This window comes from Salmo salar, chromosome 17 (assembly GCF_965601325.2).
Source record: "Salmo salar chromosome 17, fSalSal1, whole genome shotgun sequence".
Taxonomy (NCBI): domain Eukaryota; kingdom Metazoa; phylum Chordata; class Actinopteri; order Salmoniformes; family Salmonidae; genus Salmo; species Salmo salar.
This window is the reverse complement of record NC_138307.1, coordinates 17,621,483-17,645,544: the sequence shown is the minus strand read 5'-3', so window position 1 is coordinate 17,645,544 and position 24,062 is coordinate 17,621,483. Positions and strand designations below refer to the sequence as shown.

The window sequence follows — 24,062 nt, the reverse complement described above, 5'->3', positions numbered from 1 at the left end:
GCCTCCTCAAAAACAATTGGAGGAGAAGGTCAGAGTGGAGGGATATCTGGCTTTCTCGTCCAATGACTTTAGAGGAGGCGGTGAGGAGAAAGGAAGCGAGGTGTACGCAATTGAGAATCTCCCCTTGACATTCCTCCTGCGGGTGAGAATGAGCTAGAATAAACAGTGCCTGCTGAGAGAATAGATGCCAGATATTGTTGCTTCAAAAGCAGATCTCGTGTCAGTTTTCACCTACTGAAGGAGGATAGGGCTGGGGTAAAGTTGGCTGACTGTGGACCGGCTCTTCCCTTCAGAGCGTCTGCTCAAAGTGGGGTTTATAAGCTGTGTTGTAAAGCTTGTCTGTTCGGTTCGTTAGATTAACTTTGTATTTGTCAAAGGGGGCAAAAGAAAGGTTACTCAATAATATATAGTAATTTCCTCTCCCTTGACTCCTCCCCTTTATCCATGCCAAACTAAAAAAAAAAAAAAAAAAGACAGGTGAAAGAAAAATTGTAGGTTCCTCCTTGCATACAGGGCATAATAATTCAAAAGACCATTTATTTGTCCTTTTCTTAAAGTATAATTTTACAGTGTGTTGTGTTTGTAGAGTGCTCCAAGGCAGATGGGGGGGGTAACAACCATCCATGCATGTTTCACAAACAAAATAAAAACTTTAGAATTATTCAAACAAAATAAGAAGGCAGATCTGATCCTGAAATAACACTTTACACAAAGAAAATGCCAAAATAAACCACAAAAAACATCTGTAAGACCTTGCAGTCTAAAAAGATAATGGAAGAAGTGAGAGAAGAGATGACCTGTAGTGCTTTAGGGCAGGGCCTGGAAGGATGACATCAGTCCATACAGCATTCTAACCACACCCCCTCATTAGGTTCTAATCTAGAACCATCCACAGTCTTGTCCTCTCAGGAGGTTCCTGGGTTGCCCCTTTTTTCTCCCCAGTATGCTTTTTGTTTGGGGGAGGGGGGGACCAGTTCCCTCCTCACTTTGCTCTTCCACAGCTTGTCTGTATAGGCCACAGTTTTAGCAGACATTTTGTGTCTAATCCATTGCAGTTTCAACCCAGTCCTTTGGGGCAATGCAATTTACTGTTGGCAAATACACTCAACGAGATATTGTTTCGTCACTGTCACGTTGTATGTCTTGATGATTTTTTGTTGTTGTTGTTGCGTGCATTAGGTATTTACAATGTACCATAGATGAAATATGAAACCGCTACAATGTAAAGATTGCATTTTCCATGTATTCTTGGTAGTGGGCACACTGCTGTACAGACAAAAACAACAACTTCGAAGTGTGAACTGGAGCTCCGGAATTCAAAATCACACCATGGCCAAAACTACTGTTAGCAAAAACAGTTTGGTGCAGTTAATAACAAAGTACTTTAAAAAAAAAAGAATTGGACCAAAAAGTTCCTCTTCAATTACTTTCTACTTCCTTTCAAATCAGCAAAAACATCTAGGAAATTCAAATAAAATAGCCTACGATTCTTCATATCAAGGACTTCTTTTTTTGCAGGGATTTTGCTAATTTCAGACAATTCTCCCAGTAAAACAAAAAAGAATTTACAACAAACCACACATTCATGTTACCAACTGAAACACAGCCATCTACCTTCGTTGCAGATAGAATCCTAAAAGAACAATCAGAAACGCTGGGCGAGTCAGTTAGCTTGTTTACCAGCAGTTACTGTAGATCATGACCCTGCTTTAGAATGCTTCATCTGTTATTCTCAACAGACAGACATTTGTAAGACTGTAGCTGTGTTCAAGTAGGACGAAAAGTGGAAGGGAAAAAAGTAAGAAAACCGAGAAGCAGAGAGTTCTTTTCACTTCAAGTGAGCAGAGATTAAACAAGCCTTCACCCACCCTGCCATTGTCAACTGGTGCACACAGGGTGATACTGGTTTTAATTCTTTATTCAACATGTCCTCACTGCGAGAGATACGTTTGAAACCTACTATAGTATAGTGGTGGAACAGATGACTGCATCAACCAAGACCCGGTCAGCCAATGAAAGGCCAAACCTCACCTCCATGCATTGACTACAAAGCAGAGAAAATGAGAGAAAAGCTTATTCTTCTCCCCATTTGATTTGACATTGGTCTTCCTTTTCAGTTTTGAAGTCACATACTAGTGGCCAATCCAGGACAGCCTTGCTGCATCATTGCTGTAGGTTGGGATGGAGGTCGAGGGAAAGAAGGTTTAAACGATTCCAAAACATTAACATACTATGTACCCCTTCCCGTCACCATTTTGTTTCACTTCCTGTACACACATCATTGTCTTTCATCTCAAAGTTTCTCAAAAACACTGTACACACAACCCTGCAGACGGGTGTTTTTTTCCTCTGTCAGCAGTGACCTGTCTCTATGGGGCAGAGAGAAAGAGAAGGTCGAGACTCTTCCCGCTCAACGTTCTAGAAGTCATAGAAATCCAATTCTACGATAGAAACAGAGACACTTGAAGAGCTTAATTGGCCTGATCCAGAGGGCAGGAGTCAAGGATCAGAGGTGACAAAGAGGACGCTGTTCCTCCTGGAGAAAAGAGAGCGCTCCGGCCTGGGTCTAGTCTTAAATCGACTGTTTGATCAACCAATCAATAAACTGGGTGTCTTGAAGGTATTGAGTGATATTAATGTGCAAAGAGATTTGGTGAGGTGAGTTGCAGGTTAAGGGGGTTGGTTGCCCTCGTGTCATGTTGTTACTCTTTTGCCGTCTGGACAGCGGGCGGGGGCGCCACGGGCCCCACCTCCTCTGTGGTGCTCTCCCAGCTCTCCTGTGCTCTCTGTGGGGGCCGCTGGGGCGTGTTCATGTGCTGGGCAGCCGGACCCGTATAGGGCTGGGCATGGGGGTGGTTGTTCTGCTGCAGAGAGACATGGAAACAGGGAGAAAGACGTGTCAGCATTCAATATGAGCATTGTGTAAATTCTGGAGCAGTGCCATACAGTGTGTGTTACCTGCTGAAACTGTGTGGCAGGAGCAGGGTTATGGGGGTACAGCGCTGTGTCCTCGGGAGGGGAGGAGTCGTGATCCTCTGTTGCCTCCTGATCATCTGGCTCCTGAAAGAAATACAGACAATGGAATCAGCCAAGGAGAGCTCTGTTACATTACCACACACACACCGACAAAACATGCAAACACCCTTCCCACGTGCACACACCTTCCGTACCTCCTCGGGGCAAAGTTCGCAGGCCTTGGCCAGGGTCATGCGTGCGGAATGCGAGCGCTCCAGGAAGTACCCGTTGGAGGTCTCGTTGCTCTGGACGGGAGGAGACCAGTTGTTGTAGGTGTACTGGGGGTTCCCTGTGTAGGGCCTCCTCTCCAGCTCGTCCCCCAGCCACTCCACCGCCCACGTCCACTTACGCTTCAGGTCCCCGTTACTCTGGGAGCACAACAGAGAGAGAGACAGTTCTAATGTTAACACAGTTCTATTCCTGATACACACCATTCAAGATATCCAGACACAAACATACTGTACATATCTGAAACACCAAAATGACTGATCTGGTAGGCAGAGAGGAGAGAGAGGTGACTACCATATCGTATCTAATCTACTACTGTCATGTTTACCTGTAGTATCTGGTAGGCCACAGTACAGTTGCTGAACAGGGCCACCATGCACTTGATACACTGGTAGGCCCGTTTCTGGTAGTGGTTCTTAGAGCGCTGAATGGTGTCAAACAGGCCGTCCCTGTCGTCTGGTATACCCTTCAACACGTTGTGGATCCTGTGGGTCTGCCAGGAATCCTCTATCAGCAGTATCTGCAGCAGCAGGTCCAGGTAAGGCCTCAGCTCGTACGTGTAAGAGTACGCCACCTAGGGGTCGAGACAGGTAGACGGGTGAGGGAAACGAAAACGCTGTGCGTGAGTGAGAGTCATCAGTGTTAACCCCTTACCTGCCAGAGCAGCTCAGACAGCACGGTAGAGGAGAACTGGGGGTTTTCCCAGCAGCTGAAGCGCAGCAGCTTGACCGTCTCCTCAGAGTTGCTGCAGTCCTCGATGATCTTCTTCACATAGCTGGTCCTAACGAAGAGGATCTCTGACACCAGCTGTTGCAGGGGCATGATGGGGGTGGTCAGGTTGGCGTCTCCGTACGGGTTGGCCAGGGCCGGGTTACCTAGAGGACAGTGAGATACATTTATATCTATTCGCTTTATTCTAAGAATGCAAATAAGAGTAAAGAAACAGGAGCGAGAGAGAGAATGACAGACAGTGAACCCGAGAGAGAGAATGGAACCATTAGAGAACGAATGAAACACAGAGATAGAGAGAAGGAGAGAGAAAGAAAGGAGAGCAGAAGAGACAGCAACCACAAGGCGGTGACAGAGTGAAACATACCATTGATGGAGGACTGCATGCGTGTTGAGACATCACAGCAGCGCAGTAGCTGGGAGACCACAGCGTAGAGCTTGGTCAGTTCTGCATACTGGTACTTTATGGGAGGGCCAGGCCCCTCGTCTAGAGCCACCAGCATGAAGGTAGCAGGGACACTCAGCTTCAACAACTGGGTCTTCTCTGCCAGTCCTGGGGAGAGAGGGAGGAAGAGCAACCATGTTTTATTCCAGCAAGAAACAAACCAAAAGCGTTTCTCCTGCACACACACACACGTTGTCTTACCCAGGTTGGCGTACATGACGAAGAGGTTGAAGTACTGCTGCAGGTGTCGGCCGTGCTCCGACACCTCTCTCCTGAGCAGGTTCAACACAGCCCTCAACAGGTGATCACTCAGACTCAGGTTATCACAGCCCTGATGCAGGAGGTCAAAGGTTACAGGTCATTTTTTTATTTTATTAACCCATGCACCCCCCCGTCAGACAAATATATTTAAAACATTTTTGCAGCTTTTCTGCTACATATGTACATACATTTAGCATCCATGGGACTTTTATATAAAGCAGTCACATAATAATACATTACCAACCATAAACTCTTTAATCCCGCCCCTCAGCCACTCTCAGCCCATCCCACCTATCACCATAGACCATCCTCATTTGGTTTTAATATGCCATATATTTTTGAATTGTGCTGTGATGTTTTACATAATTTTTAACCTTTCTAAAACGTATTGTATCCACAGATTGTGAGCTAAAGATGAAAACCTTTCCTACGAGTATTATATTATTTAGTGACTACGGCTTTCCAAATTGCCCAACACTGCTATTTGTAAGGTTAATTCTAATTGCGCGTTATGATTTTTTAACCATTCCTTGAACCTGTGACCAGAAACAAGCTACATTGGGGCAATTCCAGAATAAATGATCTATTGACTCTGTTGTATGCCCCATATATATAGCGTTCTGTTGGTGGCAAGAAATTAATAATTTAAATTGAAAAACAGTAAGTGTTGAATCAAGTGTCGTTTTTTGTACCATGGAATCGGTACATCAAAAATCTCTTTCCATTTATTTACATCCTGTATGGCGCAGCTGTCAACATTTTTGTCCTCAAATGAAACTGGTATATTTCTCTATTTATGCCAGTTCCTTTCAGTCAATTTGTATCTTTAATATATGGCATGCAAACAAGTTCCCTACCTTCTCCACTCGCCTCCTCCATTTTTGTGGTAGTGCTGCAATCAGTTGGTTGTAAATTTGGATTGAGCAGATATTCTCATATATTTTCGATAACCGCATATGTGACATAACTCTTCCGATTCTAATCATAATATCATTAATAAATATAATACCATTTTCTTTTAATTTTTACATAAAGAATGTTTTTAAATAATCAGTATATGAGTTTAACCATAACATTTGTTCTATCTTTTCTGGAGGATAAAGCTGAAATTGTAACCAGCTTTGTATGCCTTGTTTAACAAAGGACAATACTTCAAACACTTTCATTTTCAATTCATAAAAAAAATGAGAATTTGTAATCTGAATAAAAGCAAAAAGTCCATTTTTTAACAAAGGATGAGCCTTAATCAACTGGAGAACCATTTTGGGTTTAAGTATAACTTATGTATAAGTGAAGCTTTTACTGAGAGGTTTAAAGCGTTAATATTTAATCATTTTAGCCCCCAAAAGTGATATTCATTATATAAATAGGTACGTTTCATTTTGTCTGGCTTAGCATTCCAAATAAAATTAAATATTTTTTGCTCATATGATTTTTTTAAACGAGTCGTCTGGAGTAGGCAGTGCCATTAGTAAGTAAGTAAACCGTGATAGGACCAAAGAGTTAATCAATGTGATTTTTCCATAAATAGACAAGTATTTACCTCTACGTGGTTGCAGAATCTTATCTATTTTTGCTAACTTTCTATTGAAATTGATTGTGGTAAGTTCATTTATATTTTTTGAGATGTGAATACCAAGTATGGTCATTAGTATTACATCACACCACACACACACCTTCTCTACTCTTTCCCTCCATCTCTCACTCCCCCTTTATCTCCCTCCCTCCCCCCTTTTCTCCCTCCGTACCTGTGTGGACCCCTCAGGGGAGCTGGCGGGGGCGGGGCATGGCCCGTCCGCCAGGGAGAAGTGGGCGATGAAGACGATGAGTTTGGCGAAGGCCCCCCGGACCTCGGCACTGGGACACTCCAGCAGGTACTCAGAGAAGCGCGTGGGGTACGCAAACAGAACATTGTGGGCAAACCAGCAGCGGACGTTCTTACTGTGGCGTAGCAGGATGCAAAGGGCGTCATACCTGAGAGAGAGGGAGAGTAGACCGAAAGAGGGACGAGGGAAAGAGAGTTACAAGGCTGTCTTGCAATATAAAGAAAGCACACATTTTCTCCCTCTCACAGACAACCCACTCACCAGTCACCGGCGGGCCCCCGGACTACTTTCTTGGTGTGGAACCCGGTGCTGAAGAGGAACCTAGCTGCTAGCTGGATGCTGATCATGGCTATCTCCTCTGCCTCTGGCAGCAGGTGGTCCTGACCTGGGGGAGGGTTGAGGTAGACGCTGTTGCAGGTCAGCAGCTTCTTGACGAACTGGAAGTACTCCAAGCTGTACTGCATGCGGCTGTGCATGAACTGGACGTTCTGCTTCCTCACACTGCATTCAATGGCCCCCGGCATCGTCACCTGGGAGAGGAGGGGGAATTCATTAGTACGGTTATGAGCATTACATCATTATACACAGACTCATTCACACCCACAGGTTCTCGCCTCTGCACTTTATCACACACACACACACACACACACACACACACACACACACACACACACACACACACACACACACACACACACACACACAGTCCGGATCCCCACCTGTCGTGGTGTAGTGGGAGACACAGTCAGCTCTGAGATGCACCTGGCCAGCTCTCCGTCTGCCTCCACTGCGGCCCCTCCCCCTGCCGCATCCATCCTCTCATAGAACAGGATGTAGGCGTTCCACCATCTCTTCTGCCTCCTGTAGGACATCTTCTTCATCATGTGGTCAAACACCTCTCCCATGTACTCCCCCCCGAAGCACTGGCTCTTCATCTCCTCGTCGTCGTCCATCTTGCACTCTGTCACGTCGCCGTCGTCAAACTTGTACCAGCTCTCCTTCTGCCCGCTGTCGGCGCTACCGCCGGCACCGCTACCGCCGGCACCGCTACCGCCGGCACCGCCGTCTCGCTGGCTGATATAGGAGTAGTAGTGGCCACCGCTGGCCTGGCCCGAATGCACCAGCACCCCCACCAGGCGGTACTTAGAACTGCAGCCTGGTGGGTCGGGTTCCGATGGTTCGTTCTGCATGATCATCTGAGAGGGAAAGGAGGAGGGAGTAGAGAATGTTTGGACTAATGATGAATCGACTAATGATGAGTTTCCTTGCCAATGCTGCTTCTGTTTACTCTTTCGGGGTTCAGGCCATGGCTTCTGTTTAGAACTTTGTGAAACATTTATAGAGCTCTAATACACAAATCAAAGTCATCTACCTGGCTCTCCGGGTTTCCGTCGTCTCCCTCCAGCTTGGCCACCCCGGCCACAGTGTAGGGCTCCATGTCCAGCTCCCTGGGGAACTCAAAGTAGTCGTTGAACTTGATGGCACACTCCCTCTCCCAGTCGTAGTCAAACCTCTTCAGCTGGATGGCCAGCACTGGAGGAAGCTTCTTTATCAGCAGACGCTTCACCGTGTCCACCTGTAGTGGATAAAACAAAACAGTAAGAAATGTCATCCTAAAGTATCTATCCATATCGACACTGCTATTTTGCAATGGAATGAAAACAAAGGACTGAGTAGTCAACAGGAATGATGAAGGACAGGAGAAGAGTGAGGTACCTTCTTGTTACACTTCTCACAGTGGTATGCGTTGGCTCCCTCCAGCAGGTCTCCTTTGACATACTGCTCCATAGAGTCCAGCAGGTTCTGGTGGTTCCTGATGTCCACGTTCAACGTGGTGAATGACTCCTCACACTCATACCTGGGAACAAGATGGTGGAACAGTTTCCCTTATTATATTTCATGCCTGTGATAGGGTAACTGAACTATGTGGTGCCATTTTGTGTCACTAACCACATTTCTGAGATTAGTCATACCGTATATATACACACACACACATAAAAATGTAAAAAATTATCACGACAGCTAGTTTCAGTACAATTTTATAAATGGCGATACAGATGATTTGTTCGCTCAACGTGGTGGGATCTTTGTTAAAAATGGATTATGCGAGAAATGGCGGTGGAAATGCTTTTATGCGCAAAGATTTATATAATAATCATCATACGGAAGTAAACTTGGAGCCATGCGATGACAGTGTGGGTCCTCCCACTACGGTTCAGGAAACCATGCAGTTTATTAGGCTACAGATTAAAAGTGATGAGCTTGACGCTCCTTTCCAATAAATAACGTGGGTCTTATTCTGGTGACATGATGATCAATACATGACTGCTGTTTGACAAATAAATAAAAACTTATCTCTCTTATCCAGAATAATGTCATCATGTAGACTAGCCTACCCACACTGACTCAGAGCTGTTAGCTAGAGCGCAAATGTCAAGACCAGAGTAGGCACATTGTCTACTTAACACAACAGTTTTTGTGACAAAACTATCAGTAGTTTAAAAAGCGATGGAAACATATTGAACTTTAGATTTTTATTCGGTACATGAGAAGTTATGCGGAAAAGTACATTTTGTGTGCACTACGTCATCACACACTAATTTGATCCAAAACAAGTCCATTTGGTAGAAATACACCACTGGTGGGAAAATGCACATATTTTCTTTATGCGGGTTTTAGAATATTCGCATTAAAAAAAATCTGGAGGATGAGGGGTCGTTCATTTGGTTCCTCCAGTGTTAGTAAATGGATGAAAATCACTCACCTGTGTGGGCAGTCACGGCAGATTTTCTGGTCGGCAAAGGAGCCTCCCAGCACCTTGCTGAGCATGGAGGGGTGGCCCATGGCCTTCAGAGCCTCGTCCAGACTGTCCACTAAAGAGTTGAAGAACTCCAGGGCATCATGCTGCTCTCGCAGATTCACCGGCTCACCCCATAACCTACAGGAGAGAGATCGATAGAGATAGCTCTTAGTCTCCCAAGACCGTTTGTGTTAAAATTACTTTAAAAATAAACAGCTTGTAATCTGCATTTAACTACATTCCTTGACATTACATTGTTTTACCTCAGCCTGCTATCGCTAGCTCACCTGAACTGTTTCCAGAAGCCTCGGGGTACGTAGTACTGCAGTCGGGAGGAGGCCAGGTGACCAAAGATGACCTGTAGGTGGCGTAGCACCCCGATGTTGTACTCCTTCCTGTCCTCCGACTTACTCAGCGAGGGCTTGTCGTCAAACTGGTGTTGGTAGGCGAACACCTCGTCCCGCGCCGTTCCGTCGGCATTAGTCTGAGGAGGGAAAGTAACAATCCCCCGGACTGATTATTTAAGTTCAAAATCTACATCTTGGTTCCTCTACACAACATCCGTAAACACTCGGTAATATGAGGGATTTCATTTCCCTAGTCCCTTAGCTCTATACCAAGGGATGGGGCTGCCATAAAAAGCATCTCAGATTGTAGCTTTAAGCAAGTCATTTTGCAATTATTCAATCTGAAGAGTGAATACAGTTTCGATTGATTCCCAGTCAGTCCAGTCACCTCGTTCTCCTGCTTCTCGTCCCCGGACAGTTCATCGTCCACGTCAGTGCCGGTGCCCTCCACGGCCAGGACGCCGTTACGGATGGGCGGGATCATGTAGAGCTGCTGGATGACCGAGTTCATGTAGCAGGTGGCCCCCGCGTTCTTCAGCCCCACAAAGCCTTTGGTGGGCCGTGGCCCCACTGGGGGGAGGTATTCCCACTCTGTCAGAGCCTCACAACCTGAGAGACAGGGAGGTGTTCAACGTTTATCCATTCCACATATATGACCAACACAACAATGAATATCAGAAAAACATTTATAATTCATTGAGGAGAGGTACAATTTACCAGTATAGATAGAGGAATATGTGAGAAAAATAATCATTAGGAATTTCAGATTAAGTGACTATGTAGTACATGTCTGTGAGTGTATAGTTGGTGTACCTAGGTAGTACATATCTATGAGTGTATAGTTGGGTGTACCTAGGTAGTACATATCTGTGAGTGTATAGTTGGTGTACCTAGGTAGTACATATCTATGAGTGTATTGTTGGTGTACCTAGGTAGTACATATCTATGAGTGTATAGTTGGTGTACCTAGGTAGTACATATCAGTGAGTGTATAGTTGGTGTACCTAGGTAGTACATATCAGTGAGTGTATAGTTGGTGTACCTAGGTAGTACATATCAGTGAGTGTATAGTTGGGTGTACCTAGGTAGTACATATCTATGAGTGTATAGTTGGTGTACCTAGGTAGTACATATCTATGAGTGTATAGTTGGTGTACCTAGGTAGTACATATCTATGAGTGTATAGTTGGTGTACCTAGGTAGTACATATCTATGAGTGTATAGTTGGTGTACCTAGGTAGTACATATCTATGAGTGTATAGTTGGTGTACCTAGGTAGTACATATCAGTGAGTGTATCAACGATCTGCTTGAGGTTCCGGACACAGCCAACCGGCAGAGCGACCAGCAACTCGAAGCCGGCGTTGATGGAGGCGGGGCTGCTACAGACAGGGATGGCCTGCTCCGTAGGGAACTCCCCACTCTTCATGTACTGCAGGTACACGTTAGACGCCGGGAAGATGAAGTCATCTATCAACTCCTGGAGAAAGAGTGGGGTGAATTAGCAGAATGGACATTCCCATTCAAAGCATCATCCTATGGTGGTTTGTCCTGTGACTATATTGAGGGGACTATTTGGCAAACATACTGGATTTCATAAACATCATAATGACCCACCTTTATGAGGTTGGCCCCGCCCTTCTCACAGCCAATGTAGTACTTCTTCTCTGGTGTCTGGAAGGCCAGCAGCTCCTTGGTGACCCCCAGGTGACCTTCTAGAATGGTCTCCTCCACCCCCGTCTCTCCTGTCCGCTTCACCTCATCCTAATGGTAAAAACACCAAACTGCCATTTAGAGGTAATATTTATGAGAGATATGAAAGCCCATATTAGGTCTTCTCTACAACTACACCATATTAAACTGCATTTCATTTTATAACAATGAAAAGACTTCTCTTGTCCAATACCCTGATCTTCTTGAGCCAGTCGATCTCGTTGTTGAGCAGCGCCTCAGCGTTGGGCAGGTTGATGTTGCTGTTGTAGGCGTAGTTCAGCAGGTGCCTCAGCAGCGTAAAGTAGTCCCCTGCGTGCTTCGCCCTCTCCTTTGCCGTGCTCTGGAGGAGAGAGGAAGGATATGTGTTACAACAACAAAGGGTCCCAATGGAGTGGGGTGAAGCGTTTCAGTGTGTTACATTTCCTCCTCTAATGATGAAGGCTGGGATTGAGAGATGGTAAACTGATCCTAGGTCTGTCCTTAAGGGCAACTTCTACCCAGAGCTGAAGAGTGACTATTGTGTCAGTAGGGGAGAGCGAAGAGATGGGAGATGGAAGGATACTCACCCCTAAGACGGTGAAGAGGAGGGTGATGAAGAAGAGGAGGGGTCTGTGTCCCATACAGCACCTAGTGGCCATGAGGAAGAACTGCTCCTGAGCCATCTGACGAACTGACCTGGGGACAGACAGGAAGATGACAACAGGTTCATTTCGCTGTCAAAAGGTGCTTTTGACGTCGTCTGATGACAGTTTTATATTGGCTTGTTTTTGTGAGATTAAGTTCGAACACCAAGGGGCAGTTTCCCCGACACAGATTAAACCTAGTCCTATACTAAACTCAATGGAGAATCCATTGAAAATGCTTTTCAGTCCAGGATTAGTCTGTGTCCAGGAAATGCCCTGAATGAACGGATCCACAACACAGACATAGATTAACAGCCAGATGCAGACATACTTGCTGTGGCAGTGCAGTAGCAGGTCTATGATGTAAGTCTGCCAGGCCTTCTCCTTACTGAGCGTGTCCAGAGCGGTGGGCAGCAGGGCAAAACACAGGGTCATGATCTCCAGCGCCTCACAGCACACCATCTCATCCTCCCCGTCCGGCTCCTTACCCGCGTTCGTCTGTAGAGGTGAACACACACGGCTGTGAGTTTATAGAAGACACAGAAACTCTCCATACAAACCCCGAGAAGTCTGCAATACACACCTAAAATACCAAGCACACACCTTCATAGTTTAAAAAGGGTTTTACCTTCTCATAGATCTGACTGATCTCTTCATTAGAGCTGAAGACCAGCTGTACCGTGCCACAGCCTGAAGCCCACACGATCTTCTGCACCGCCCGGATTACACAGAGGTCTGGGATGTACTTGGACGCTTGGAAGAAGTTCTGGGAGTTCGGGGGCAGAGACTGCCAAAACATTGAGCAGACGTTTACGGTCTTACTCTTCTTGACTAGCCGTTGTTACCCGGTTGAACGCATGTGTAAGCACTCGTCTCACCTCGTCAGAGATCTGTTGGGCCAGTCGTATGGCCACGTTGCGGAGCATGCACTCAGAGGCGGGGTTGGGGATATTCTGTAGAGCACTCTGGAGGACCAGGGCCTGGTCGTGGGTCGCCTGGTTGATCTGGAGAGGAACAAAAACAGAAGACTGTGGATTAAGAACACCAGTCATATTCAAGCTCATTCAAATGCACAGTGAAGGTATGTTTGGGGTGATCATGGTCTGTCCATTCGGGGTCTGGTTAACAAGGGTCCTGCTACTCTCATTGTTCTGCACTCATCTAAGCTGTAGTAATACAAGGTTTTCCCCGTATTTACAGAGGTAATATAACGGCAACACAATAGCGTTATTTACTGGTGATGCGGGGCTGGTCCCCTCCACTACGGGCTGGCAGGCCTCGGCCACAGCTTTGACGTGTCCGAACCCCACGGCGGTCAGCAGCAGCTTGGCGATCTTCAGGGCATTGAGGTACGCCCCCCGCCGCGTCTCCATGTCGGCCGACGGCAGGAAGTTGTTCCTGGTGAGCATGCTCAGTACGAGCGGGAGGCCGCCGCTCTTCAGGAAGTTGTACTGGAAGTCGCTGGCGTCCTCGCCGAGGGTGCCGCTGGCCGGCATCAGCAACGCATACACCACCTGGGGAATCAATCCAATCAATCGTGGCAGGAGGATGTGAAGAGTGTAAGGGGTAATGAATTGATCACGTAAACCACCACACACAGTGGTGTGTGTTACCAACCTCAGTGAGGTAAAGGACTTGTGAGGGCGAGGGGCCAAAGAAGCGGGAGTCCAGTGTGGGGCTCAGGCTGTTCTCTCCCAGCTTGGCATGATCCAGACAGATAGCACGCAGGTTCTCCACGGTACTGTTGTCTACACACAGCTCAACCAGAACATTAGTCAGTCAGGACAAATCATTTCAAACCACAGTAAGAGAGAGAGAGACGCAGAGGAAGGATGAGAGATGCTGTTTCGGAGCCACAGAAAGACAGCAAGCTATAACGAGAAAGAGAGCGTGAGAGAGAAAGACAGTGTACCTGGAGGCATAAGCTTCATGAGGAGCCTGGCTCCGTCTCTCAGCAGAGGCATGTTGAGGGTACAGCCCAGGTCTGCGACCTGCCACAGGAACGAGATGTAGCGCAGGTGGAGAGACATGATCTACAGAGAGGAAGACGTTACTCAGGAGAAGACGACACATTTTACATTTCTCACGTGAGGAAAGGTGTGTGTGTGTGTGTGTGTGTGTCTTACCACTCCAGGCAGGCAGCCCTCCACCTCTGGGTTGGGCCCTTCGCTGAAGTGGTTGCCGTGGTTACTGGGCGAGCCAGTGGAGGAGTCCGAGGAGCTGTCAGGACTGGAGGGCACGGTGGCACTCACCTGGGTCAGCTTGGCTGTGATCAACTACACACACACACAAAATATACCGATTTGAACCAAACGCTAACAGATACACTGTGCTTTCATCATCTAATCCTAGTATATTAGTGATTCCAGGAGGGAGTAAAATTGTATTTAAACACATCGAAACTAAGGCCTAATTCAAAACCAGTGTATGGGCCATTGATTACGAAATGACTAGCTCACTGCTTTGTCCTTGAGGTTGAGCTGTCCAATCAACTTCCTGTCATCCGCCGGGTCGACGACCTCCCCGCCAATGAAGAGCTCTATCTTGGTGTGCGTGGCGTTGGCCTTGATGCGTGTGAGGATGCCGCGGCGCACCGAGCCGATGGTGTCATTGGTGTGAGACCAGATGTCCAGGTCATCCACCTGACGACCCTGGTTAGGGAAACGCACGATCAACGTGATGTGCTTCCCCCGGAACGCCCTGAGAGAGAGAAAGGAACAGAGGGATTGGTCAGTCAAAATGTTGTCGCTGAGACTGACAAACTAAGTTGAACCTCGCTTTCACAAGTGTGTGTTGGTGTGAGTCCGTGTGTGAGCGTGCGCCTCTCTCCTACCTGGACATGGGCAGTATGGACCTCTCCTCGTGGTAGTCGCTGTCACACTCGTTGATGTACTCCTTGAGCACAGTGAGCACGCGAACCATGCGAATGGCCTCCTGCCGGGCACAGTTGATGCTGTCCTTGTCCCCGTCCAGGACACACAGCGTGTCGTACGACGCCTTCAGACGGTCAAAACACAACTGGATGAAGTCCTCGTGGATCTCCACCTGGTTGACCTGCAGCTTGGGCCCCAGGTTGGTGTAGATCTCCTTCAGCAGGTCGATGGCTCGGCTGGCGATGTCATCAGTACCCTGGATCACCACCTGGTAGAACAATGCAAAGCTGTTTTGTGAACTCTCCCCCTCCAGGGTTAATCCAGGAACCAGATTGTTGTCTATAAAAGCTTATAACAGCGATAAGAGGAGTTTTAACTCAAATGCCTCCCAAGGTAGTCCAGTCCTTTGAACTCCAGGTTTTACAGTATGTTCAGAAAGTTTTATAACATTGATAAGCTTTTTAACACTCACCCTCCAGAGGTAGTCCAGTCCTATGAGTTCCAGGTCATCCATCATGTAGGCCCTGCGTTTGGCCACCAGTTTGCCCTCGCGGCAGTTGACGGCCTTGAAGAACCTCTCGAAGCACTTCATGCCATTCTCCGTGAGCAGTGACGGGTCCAGCTGCAGAACATTGTTCTCAAAGAAGTCCTTGTTGATGTCCGGGTCCAGGTCTGGCTCATCTCCCATTAGCTTAGAGTACCTAGAGTTGGAAAAGACAGTATGAAGACATTATAAAAGGCTCATACTTGCTTGTAACAAATTATAAAGTATGAACCCAGCAGGCTTTAAGTGAAGTGCTACCAATAACATTTGAGTTGAACTAACCTGGAATAATTAAAAAGGGAAATCATATTTAATATACATCAAAGACTGGTCGAAACAAATGTGTACGTACCATTTGAAGCACGCCTCCCGGTCACACAGGAAGACGGCGCTCTCAGCCAGACACCTCCAGATCTGCTTGGCCTGAGGAGCACATAGCCACAACTGTCCGTCCTTCAACAGGAACCTGGAGAACAAGATGGTTCAAAGCAGTTAGACACTAACAGAGGACTCAGAATGGCCACTTTCATTCCCACAGACTGAGAAATGTCTTGCTGCCCAGAAAAGCAGTCAAGGTTCATTGATTTCATCCCGAGATGCCTGGAGTCAGCCGCCTGCCTTACCTCAGGAAGTTGAGCCTCTCCTGGACCTCCTGAACATGACTGTAGCGACTTCCCACTCTGACCGTCTGAGGGTCAAAGTCTGCATGTTCAGCTTTGGAGAAGGGTCTCATGGTCTCCATGTAGGCAGACAGGTTCTCAGCCACCAGAGTGACCAGGGCATGGTTGTGCTGCAGCTGGTTGATCAGGTCATGACGATAGAACACATGAGGACTCCTCTGGGTCTGACTGTATGGGGAAGAGAGAGGGAGAGGAAAGGGAAGGAGAGAAATGTAATATTTCATCACAAGCTTTGACTCAACGGGAAAAAGAGATGAGACGAGAGCGAGAGAGAAAGGGAGAGAGACAGGGAGGTGGAGGGTCTTTCGTTACCTGAGGTTCTGAGGAGCTTCCCCAAACAGGCTGCAGATCTCTCTGATCTGCTTCAGGGCTGGTATGACCCACTTGTCGTTGGTGCGCAGCTCCTCGATGAAGCGGTCTATCCACTGGATCTTCTGGGTGTCTCTGTCCTGTTGGAACACACAGAAGCACAGAGCAGGGTCCTAGTCATTAGGGACCATCGTAGCAAAACATTTTGCAACAGAAAACAAAACAAGAGATTCTCATTTGACAAGTTCAGGTAGAACGTCCCAGTTTCAGTTTGTTTTCTTCCGTTTGGTGCCTAATGAATACAACCCAGTAGCAGTAACTGTAGTTTTACCTGAGAGCAGCTGTAGTCCAGTATCTTGATGTGTGCACTGAGGGCCTGGTCCATGATGTCCACGGGGACGTCGTCACTGTGAGCCAGGTTCCACAGCAGGTTGAGCACCTTGTGGGCCATCACTCCATCCTTATCGTCCTCCGCCAGACGACGGATCAGCTCCAGCAGCTTCTCACGCTGCTTCTTACTCGCATTCGTCCAACTCTCCTTGAAGCAATCAAAGAGATGGTCGAGCTGCTCTGGAGAGAAGTCCCAGGCCAGTTTGGCCAGAAGGTCATGGACGTTCTTCACTATAGCTTCGTGCTTACCAGCCTGACATAGAAACAGACAGAAGACACTTCGGCATGGTTCTAAAAACAACCCCTTCCCCTACCCATTCCTTCTTATAAAGGAAAAGGTCTCTCTTGCAAAATATATATTTTTCACAAATGAGAATAACCTGTATAGGTTCAATGAACAGGAAGTACATTCAAATTCAAGATGGAGCCATCCCCATATTGCTGAGACCCATTTTCCCGTGACACGTTTAATTCAGTACCTGCGCTGCCCAGATGTTGTCCAGGTCCTGCATGGTGAGGGCTTTCTCCTTGATGACGAAGCGGAGTATCTTCTCTAGTTTCTCTACGTACTGAGGCTGGTGGAGGCTGTCCCTCAGCACGATGGACAGGATGTGGTTCTGCTGGATCCACTCCTGAGAGAAAGGGAGAGAAAGTCAAACATCAGGCATAGCAGTTGTAAATGAGAACTTGTTCTCAACTTGCCTACCTGGCTAAATAAAGGTGAAATAAATAAAAATACATTTGCATTCCTGTGGAGAAATTCCATGTCCAATTCCACTGACAGGAATTGAACTGGAATTGACTATTATGCTCTAATGAGCAGTTTAAAAGCTTTATACAAATCCAGTCCATTATCATTCATAAGGAGTAACTGTGGTGACTCACCGCCATGCGTTCTGCCGTCAGCCACTCCTCCTCCTCGGGGTTGCCATGCCGATGCGTGTAGTAGGACACGCTGGAGATGACCTTGTTGACCTCATTCAGAGCGTTCATCTTGCCGTTGAACGAGGAAATCTGCAATAACCTGGGGACCAATCAACAAATTAAAAGCATAACCATCTTATCGAAAAGGAAAATTCCACCCAAAATCTTTTGGTATTTATTTCATTTGTCCCAAAATGTTTTGCACGTTAGAAATATACCAGCTGTACTTTGAAAGTTATACATCTTGAAAAATGTTTTGCATGTCAGAGCAATCAAGTTTGGGACTAAGTCAACAATGGACTAATGAAAGAAATATCAAAACTTAGTTTTTGGGTGGAGTTTTCCCTTAATAATAAAACAGCAGCTGACTGGCCAAAACACTCATCATACGTGGTGCTCAAACCCCAATGTGAACATTTTCATTCTGTACAATAACAACCTAAAAAGAAAAGAACTGAAGGAATCTCACCGTAGGATCATTTTCAACCTAAATATCTCCAAGTTCTTGACGGTCTCCTCCTGACCGGGCACCCTGGAGGACAGGTTCTTCAGGGACTTGATGATCATGGACAGGGCATCGTTCTTGGCCTCGTTCTTGGCCTCCTTCTTCAGCTCCTCGTCCGTCAGGTTCTCCAGGAACTGAGGAACCATCTCGATCACTGGCAGGAAGTACTTCTTCACTGTGTGCAAGGTCAGGAACTCGTAGCACTGGCCGAACGGCCTGGAGGGAAGACATACACGGGTTAGGACACTCACACGTCCCTTACATTGGTCCATCTGCATTAACATACTTGATGAGGGCAGCGATGATCTGTACGTTGAGTGCCTGTCCGCTCATGAAGCGGTCGTGTAGAGTCTGAAACCCGTTCAGTGTGCCAAACTTATTAATCAGGTCCACCAACCAGCCCTGAGAGAGATCGAGAGAGAATAATGAATGACCAATCACTGACGACAGCTTTATTCATGTTGAAAACTTGGATGTACTTTATCAAGCGAGGAATCCTGAGTGAGCGAGGGTGAGTTGGGGCCTACCTTGGGTGAGCGAGGGTCGGGTGAGCGGGCGAAGAGCTCGTCATCGGCCAGCGTGGCCCCGGCGGGGATGGTCTCAGAGGGCCGCGTGCCGTTGTAGATGTGGAACTTGCAGTGGGGGTTGGTGGCTGTGGCCAGTAGCTCCAGTAAGGGGAACCAGTCCTGAGGGAGCTTGGTCACACACAGCTCCACCAGCCGGTGTGTGTTGGTGATGATACACCTCTGTGGAGGGAAGGACAATCAGCTGTAGTTCAAACAGGAAGTGCTAGTGTGCGCGCGCACACACACACACACACACACACACACACACACACACACACACACACACACACACACACACACACACACACACACACACACACACACACACACACACACACACACACACACACACACACACACACACACGAGGCCCTTACATGGATCTCAAACTTCCACCCGCTGACAGCCTCGTCTGTGAGGATCTTAGTGAAGGAGATGGTCAGGCCGTCCCTGAAAAACCTCTGGCACGCCTCACACTTCACATCAAGCCCTGCAGAAAGAGGCAACGATTAAAGGCAGAAAACAAAGAGAGATCAATATAAGACAAATGAAAAAGATGTTGTCCTATATGGATGTATATTGTATACGATGATGGACACACCTTTTTTACATAAGTCTATAGCAGCTTCAAGTAGAACTTCTAATTCCCCCTTTGGCAGGACTGGGACTACCCATCGGGGCCTGTTGATCATGTCGTCCAGCTTGGCCAGGTCAGTGTGAGGGAAGGCAGGCTCCTCCTCCTCCAGAGCAGGGGCAGAGTCTCCTTGGCCCTGCTCCTCCTCCGCCGCCGGTGGGCTCACAGGAGACGGCTCCGTGGACGACGGGTTGGGGGACACCATCTGCAACGCGCACACACATTAATACCAAACATACTACAGACGCTGATTAAAAGAGATGAACGCTAGTCGGGAACACACACAGTGGGGAAGGTAGGTAATTAGCCCTGGAACTTCACAGGAAGCCCAAAGTCAAACAAACACAATTCATAGAGCATGAGGGACTAAATTCATTTTTAAAAAAAACATCAGATTATAAATAAAGCTTATTCAATTATGTGACAGTAATTAGACTTACATCAGTGATCCTGTCCACAGCTCAGAAACACTTTTAAATTACAAAGAGCTTCTCTCATTGGAGAGCAGCCAGCTGTGGCCTCAACATCACTCATGCCGTTTCATACTAAAGATGAACTCCTACTACTGTCCTATGCTCCTCATGTGGCGATGGGCCTAAGTAAGTAAGTACGATAGCATATGGCATTGCAGATCGCTCCATATTAGTCAGTGAACTTCACGCAGACATACAGCTGATATGCGGGTAACCTTGTTCACTGATAATTGGGGAACTATCCACAGAGACACACGTCACCCCCTCACTCACCTGGGCCTGTGTGGGTGGGGGCTGGCTCTGAGAATCAGCGGGTGCCTGGCCCTGGCTATCATTGCCCCCCACGGGGGAGCCACGGGTGGTGACCGTCATGATTGACACGGGGCAGATCTTGGCAGTCTTGTCCGCTTTAGGAGGCCCTGGCCTGGGGGGGAATCACTGCCTGCGCCTGGGTAGGGAAGGAGAACCGGAGGCCGGCTGAGAGGGAACGCTCCGGCTGCTGAGGCTCAGGGAGGGTTGCAGAGACCATTGCAGAACCTGTGGGACAGAGACAGGGGGGGAGAGATTTAGAATGGTTGATGTCCCATTTTCCCCATGCATTTGGGACTGAGGCATGTGCATTTCAGCTAATCTGTGTACAATCTAGTGAGCATCACATGGTCAACTTCAGACCACTGTTGAGGTGTTAAAATAGCTGAGAAACAACACAGGTGCATCCAAAGGCCATGATTCCACAGTATGTTTGCAAGACAGGAGTCTTCAACTAAGTAAGACCAATTCAAATGACTCTCGCTCTGCCACTATCTGGGTCTAGACATTAAAATGCTAAATACGCATGCTTGACAACAGGGTGGAATTATTACAGACACACACACACACTCTAGCCCCAATACCGACAGACAGACAGAACCCCCCCATCATCTCTCCTATTTCCAGTTTAGCTGCAGACAGCACAGGACTATCAACCATACGCCACACTGTCCTATTAATAGTCTCTGTCGAACTGGTTCAGAGATATCTAGACTGTGCAAGACAGTAGACAGCTACTGACAAACTGTTGATTGGTCAGACAGAACATGACCCTACCCTAACCCTACCCCAACAAACTGCAGCTCCTAGGTGACTCACATCTCACTACAGCAAGACATGCATGAGATATTGAGGTTTCAAGATATCACCTGGCTATATTAGCCAAGCCTAATACAATAACTAAACAAGAACAGGCCATTGTGCGCTTACTGACAAACAATGTATTGCCCAAAATGATTAATAATAGCATATTGGATTGAAAACAGGCCATCTATGCTTGGCTGTCAGTGCCACTGACATAAAGTTGTGGTAGTCCAACAACATGTCCCAGTACTGTAACAGTGTTTCCCAACTCCCATCCTCCAGTATCACCAACAGCACACATTTTTGTTGGAGCCCCAGACAAGCACACCTGATTCAACTTGTCAACTAATCATCAAGCCCTCAATGAGTTGAATCAGGGTTTTTTGTCCAGGGCTACAAGATAAATGTGTGATGTTGGGGGGTACTGGAGGACTGGAGTTGGGAAACACTGCACTATAACATAAGTGAGTTTGTGTAGAATATTGACCTTACACAACAGCAGAGTGCCAAAGCAAAACATCTTAAATCAGTATGAGTCAGGATGGAAGAGATAGCCTTACAACAGGTTTAGGGCCTGAGGCTCCTTCAATCCACTCAAGTGCCTATGAGGTAACATTAAGATTAGGGGCTAGGGTTTCTGGGTAGGAAAGGTCTGTGTGTCTAGCTGTGAGACACTGGAAGTCTTGAGACACATTAAGACAGTCTCCAGCTGAGTTACGATCCTCTGGGCTCAGTTTACAGGTTTATTATTGGCTGTCTTCAGTTTCCCGTCTTCAGATGTATCTGCTTCCATCTAATGGAAGAGGTTAGAATTAGGGAAGGGGAATCTGATCCTAGATCTGTGGTTTGGGCCGACTTCTACCTCAAGCATCATCAGGCAAGCAGGCAGGAGTAGCCTACAGCTGACAGCTACAGTGTGAATGGAAGTTAACAAGCCAATCAGAATCAATGACCCAAGGAGCAAGAATGGTTGAGGAACCAATCAGATGAAAGGAAACCTTGAGTCTTGAGAAAGCACCTGACCGGGCCATAAACCAGGGTTTCTCCAACCCTCTCCTCAGCACCCCGGACGGACATTCCACATTTGTGTTCTAACCATAAACTGGGGGTTGAGAAACTGGTTTTCAGCATGCTGAAAATATAGTAATTCCAGCTGGCACAGCAGCCATGGCAGTGTGTATACACAACTAGTATGCGACAAGTATTCAGGTCATCATGGTCAAGGCTTTGTTCTGCTGACTGGAATAAAACTTGAAGTGAGCATAGCTAGGTCAAGACTGAGGAAACACAGAACTTTCAGGTGGAATTAAGTCATTTGTATCTGGAAATGCACAGAGTAAGTATATTACCAGGCCTAAAAATATATTTACAATGCCTTGCTTGCAAATAACAAATCTAATCTTTGTCAATAGATCCAATGCCAGCCCCCACCTTGGCTAGTCTCAAAAACGACACTAGGCAGAGGCAACTTGGGTCGGCTTTTCAAGACTACCCTTGGCTACACCTTCAGTTTCCGTTTTGGGAGACAGTCTGATGCAGACAGACATGTCAAGACATTCGGACATTTCTTGTGACAGCCGTTGGTTTACAAGGAGCTTGGCACAAAGGAAAACATTATGCAACGACAAATGAAAAGGTTGCTTGCATGATGTGTGTGAATAAAAATGTACATGGTCCTAGGCTTGCTAATCATTCTTGTCACGATCCGCTATCCTCACCAGAACCTCTTTCTGTGAGGACACGTCATTGACTAACATTGTGCAGCTAACTAATTAAATCAAGTTATTTGGGGAATGGAGTATAAGGAAAACTTGATTTAGTTACAGCAAACAACTCAATCTCAATAAGTGTCACTGTCACATTGTATGATGTATTCTAGATATGAGAGACCGCTAACTAGCCAGCATCAGCCAACAACTATCTAACGTAGCTAACTACACTTGCTATATTGCGTAGCATTAGCCAAATATTTCAAACAATGCGCAAATAACCAGCCTGCAAACACTGCCTGGAACACGGTTAATTAATGTGAAAAATAACTTATTTATTACAACAGGAGTCTGGACGATAACTAATGCATAACGTTAGACAAGGCCCGTAACGTTAGCTAGCTACTGACAAGCATTGTAAGGGCCTCCTCCTTACTCAACATCGGTAGTAGCGCTAACGTGCTAGCTAGTTAACGTTAGCTAATGGCGCTGCCTCCACTGCCGCCGGGGCCACAACAATCAACAGTCTGTGTGCATTGGTAGGTTGTTGATCAAACACCAGCCAATATCTGTCAACACCACTATTCCAAGAAGTTAGCCAACATCTTGTCTGGTTGAGACTGACCTTGAACTAGCTATGTGGAAACCGTTATATTTCAAAATCCAAACAATTAACAGGTTGGTATGGGAAACGTCAGCCATTTTGCCACAGACAAAAATAATAGCTAACTTAACTAGCCAACGTTACATACAGAAACAAACCGGCATTTCAGCATTCATTCTGTCGATGTCAGGCACCTTGCTTACTATTACTCTCTCCTCTTTATCCAATGAAAAGCATATGTGTAACGTTACACCTTGTAGCTAGACAGCTATAACGTTTCATTGTTAATGATTACTCAGAAATGTTATCTAGCTATACTAGCCAGTTAGCACCATTGTTGCTAGCTACCCAATGTTACTTACCCCAAAATTTGATGCAACTTCCTTGAGTTGACTTATCCTGTCTATAAATCTTTCTATTCTGGGTTTCGCTAAGTGTCAACGTGTGTTACATAATATTTTCATGCATGCATCCAGATCTGCTAATATGATCTCTCTTCCTTATTTTTTTGTCTGCACTTGGGTGTTTTTCCTGCGTCACCATCAACCCCCCCTGTACTGTAGTCTAGCACAGTTTTTCCAGCCAGTCCGTGGTAAGGCGCAGCTGACGGAGGGCGTGTTCGAGAGGATCAAAACCGTCATGTACCATGGGTAAATTGTGACTTGCTGAGTGATCTACAAATAATAATGAGCAGTTATTTACGATGTAATGTTCCTTGTAGATCAGTCAGTCGGTAGTCGCCTGCACTGTCA

General features: G+C 46.7%; 1 protein-coding gene across 2 annotated transcripts; it reads right to left on the bottom strand.

Annotated features, from left to right (window-relative positions):
• Positions 1-519: 519 nt before the first annotated feature.
• Positions 520-23,882, bottom strand: LOC106575516 (ubiquitin carboxyl-terminal hydrolase 9X). Of its 2 annotated transcripts, none has more exons than XM_045699039.2 (42): positions 23,673-23,882; positions 20,158-20,421; positions 19,379-19,616; positions 19,155-19,267; positions 18,739-18,957; positions 18,498-18,613; positions 18,176-18,427; positions 17,668-17,806; positions 17,262-17,414; positions 16,724-17,035; positions 16,396-16,532; positions 16,027-16,251; positions 15,756-15,869; positions 15,332-15,560; positions 14,820-15,127; positions 14,446-14,686; positions 14,113-14,262; positions 13,899-14,019; positions 13,604-13,734; positions 13,222-13,500; positions 12,865-12,990; positions 12,615-12,773; positions 12,318-12,484; positions 11,930-12,038; positions 11,557-11,703; positions 11,268-11,414; positions 10,923-11,130; positions 10,040-10,260; positions 9,592-9,788; positions 9,269-9,442; positions 8,221-8,362; positions 7,877-8,080; positions 7,224-7,700; positions 6,766-7,034; positions 6,427-6,652; positions 4,619-4,748; positions 4,340-4,525; positions 3,898-4,118; positions 3,572-3,817; positions 3,162-3,383; positions 2,959-3,060; positions 520-2,864 (listed from the first exon to the last, which is right to left on the bottom strand). In XM_045699039.2, exons 2-42 carry the CDS (start codon positions 20,254-20,256, stop codon positions 2,703-2,705), a joined length of 7,818 nt encoding a protein of 2,605 aa, XP_045554995.2. In that variant the 5' UTR covers positions 20,257-20,421; positions 23,673-23,882; the 3' UTR covers positions 520-2,702. The 2 variants fall into 2 exon arrangements, with proteins under 2 accessions (XP_045554995.2, XP_045554996.2); XM_045699040.2 differs by having other exon boundaries at positions 3,171-3,383.
• Positions 23,883-24,062: the final 180 nt, after the last annotated feature.

What these genes read in the sequence shown, in the direction of transcription:
- LOC106575516 (XM_045699039.2), bottom strand. Translation starts at nt 20,256, where the DNA reads ATGACGGTCACCACCCGTGGCTCCCCCGTGGGGGGCAATGATAGCCAG. An exon ending in TATAGACTTATGTAAAAAAG is followed by an intron (nt 19,268 to 19,378) that starts GTGTGTCCATCA and finishes CTCTTTCTGCAG; the next exon opens with GGCTTGATGTGAAGTGTGAG. An exon ending in GAGAGGCTCAACTTCCTGAG is followed by an intron (nt 15,870 to 16,026) that starts GTAAGGCAGGCG and finishes CTTGTTCTCCAG; the next exon opens with GTTCCTGTTGAAGGACGGAC.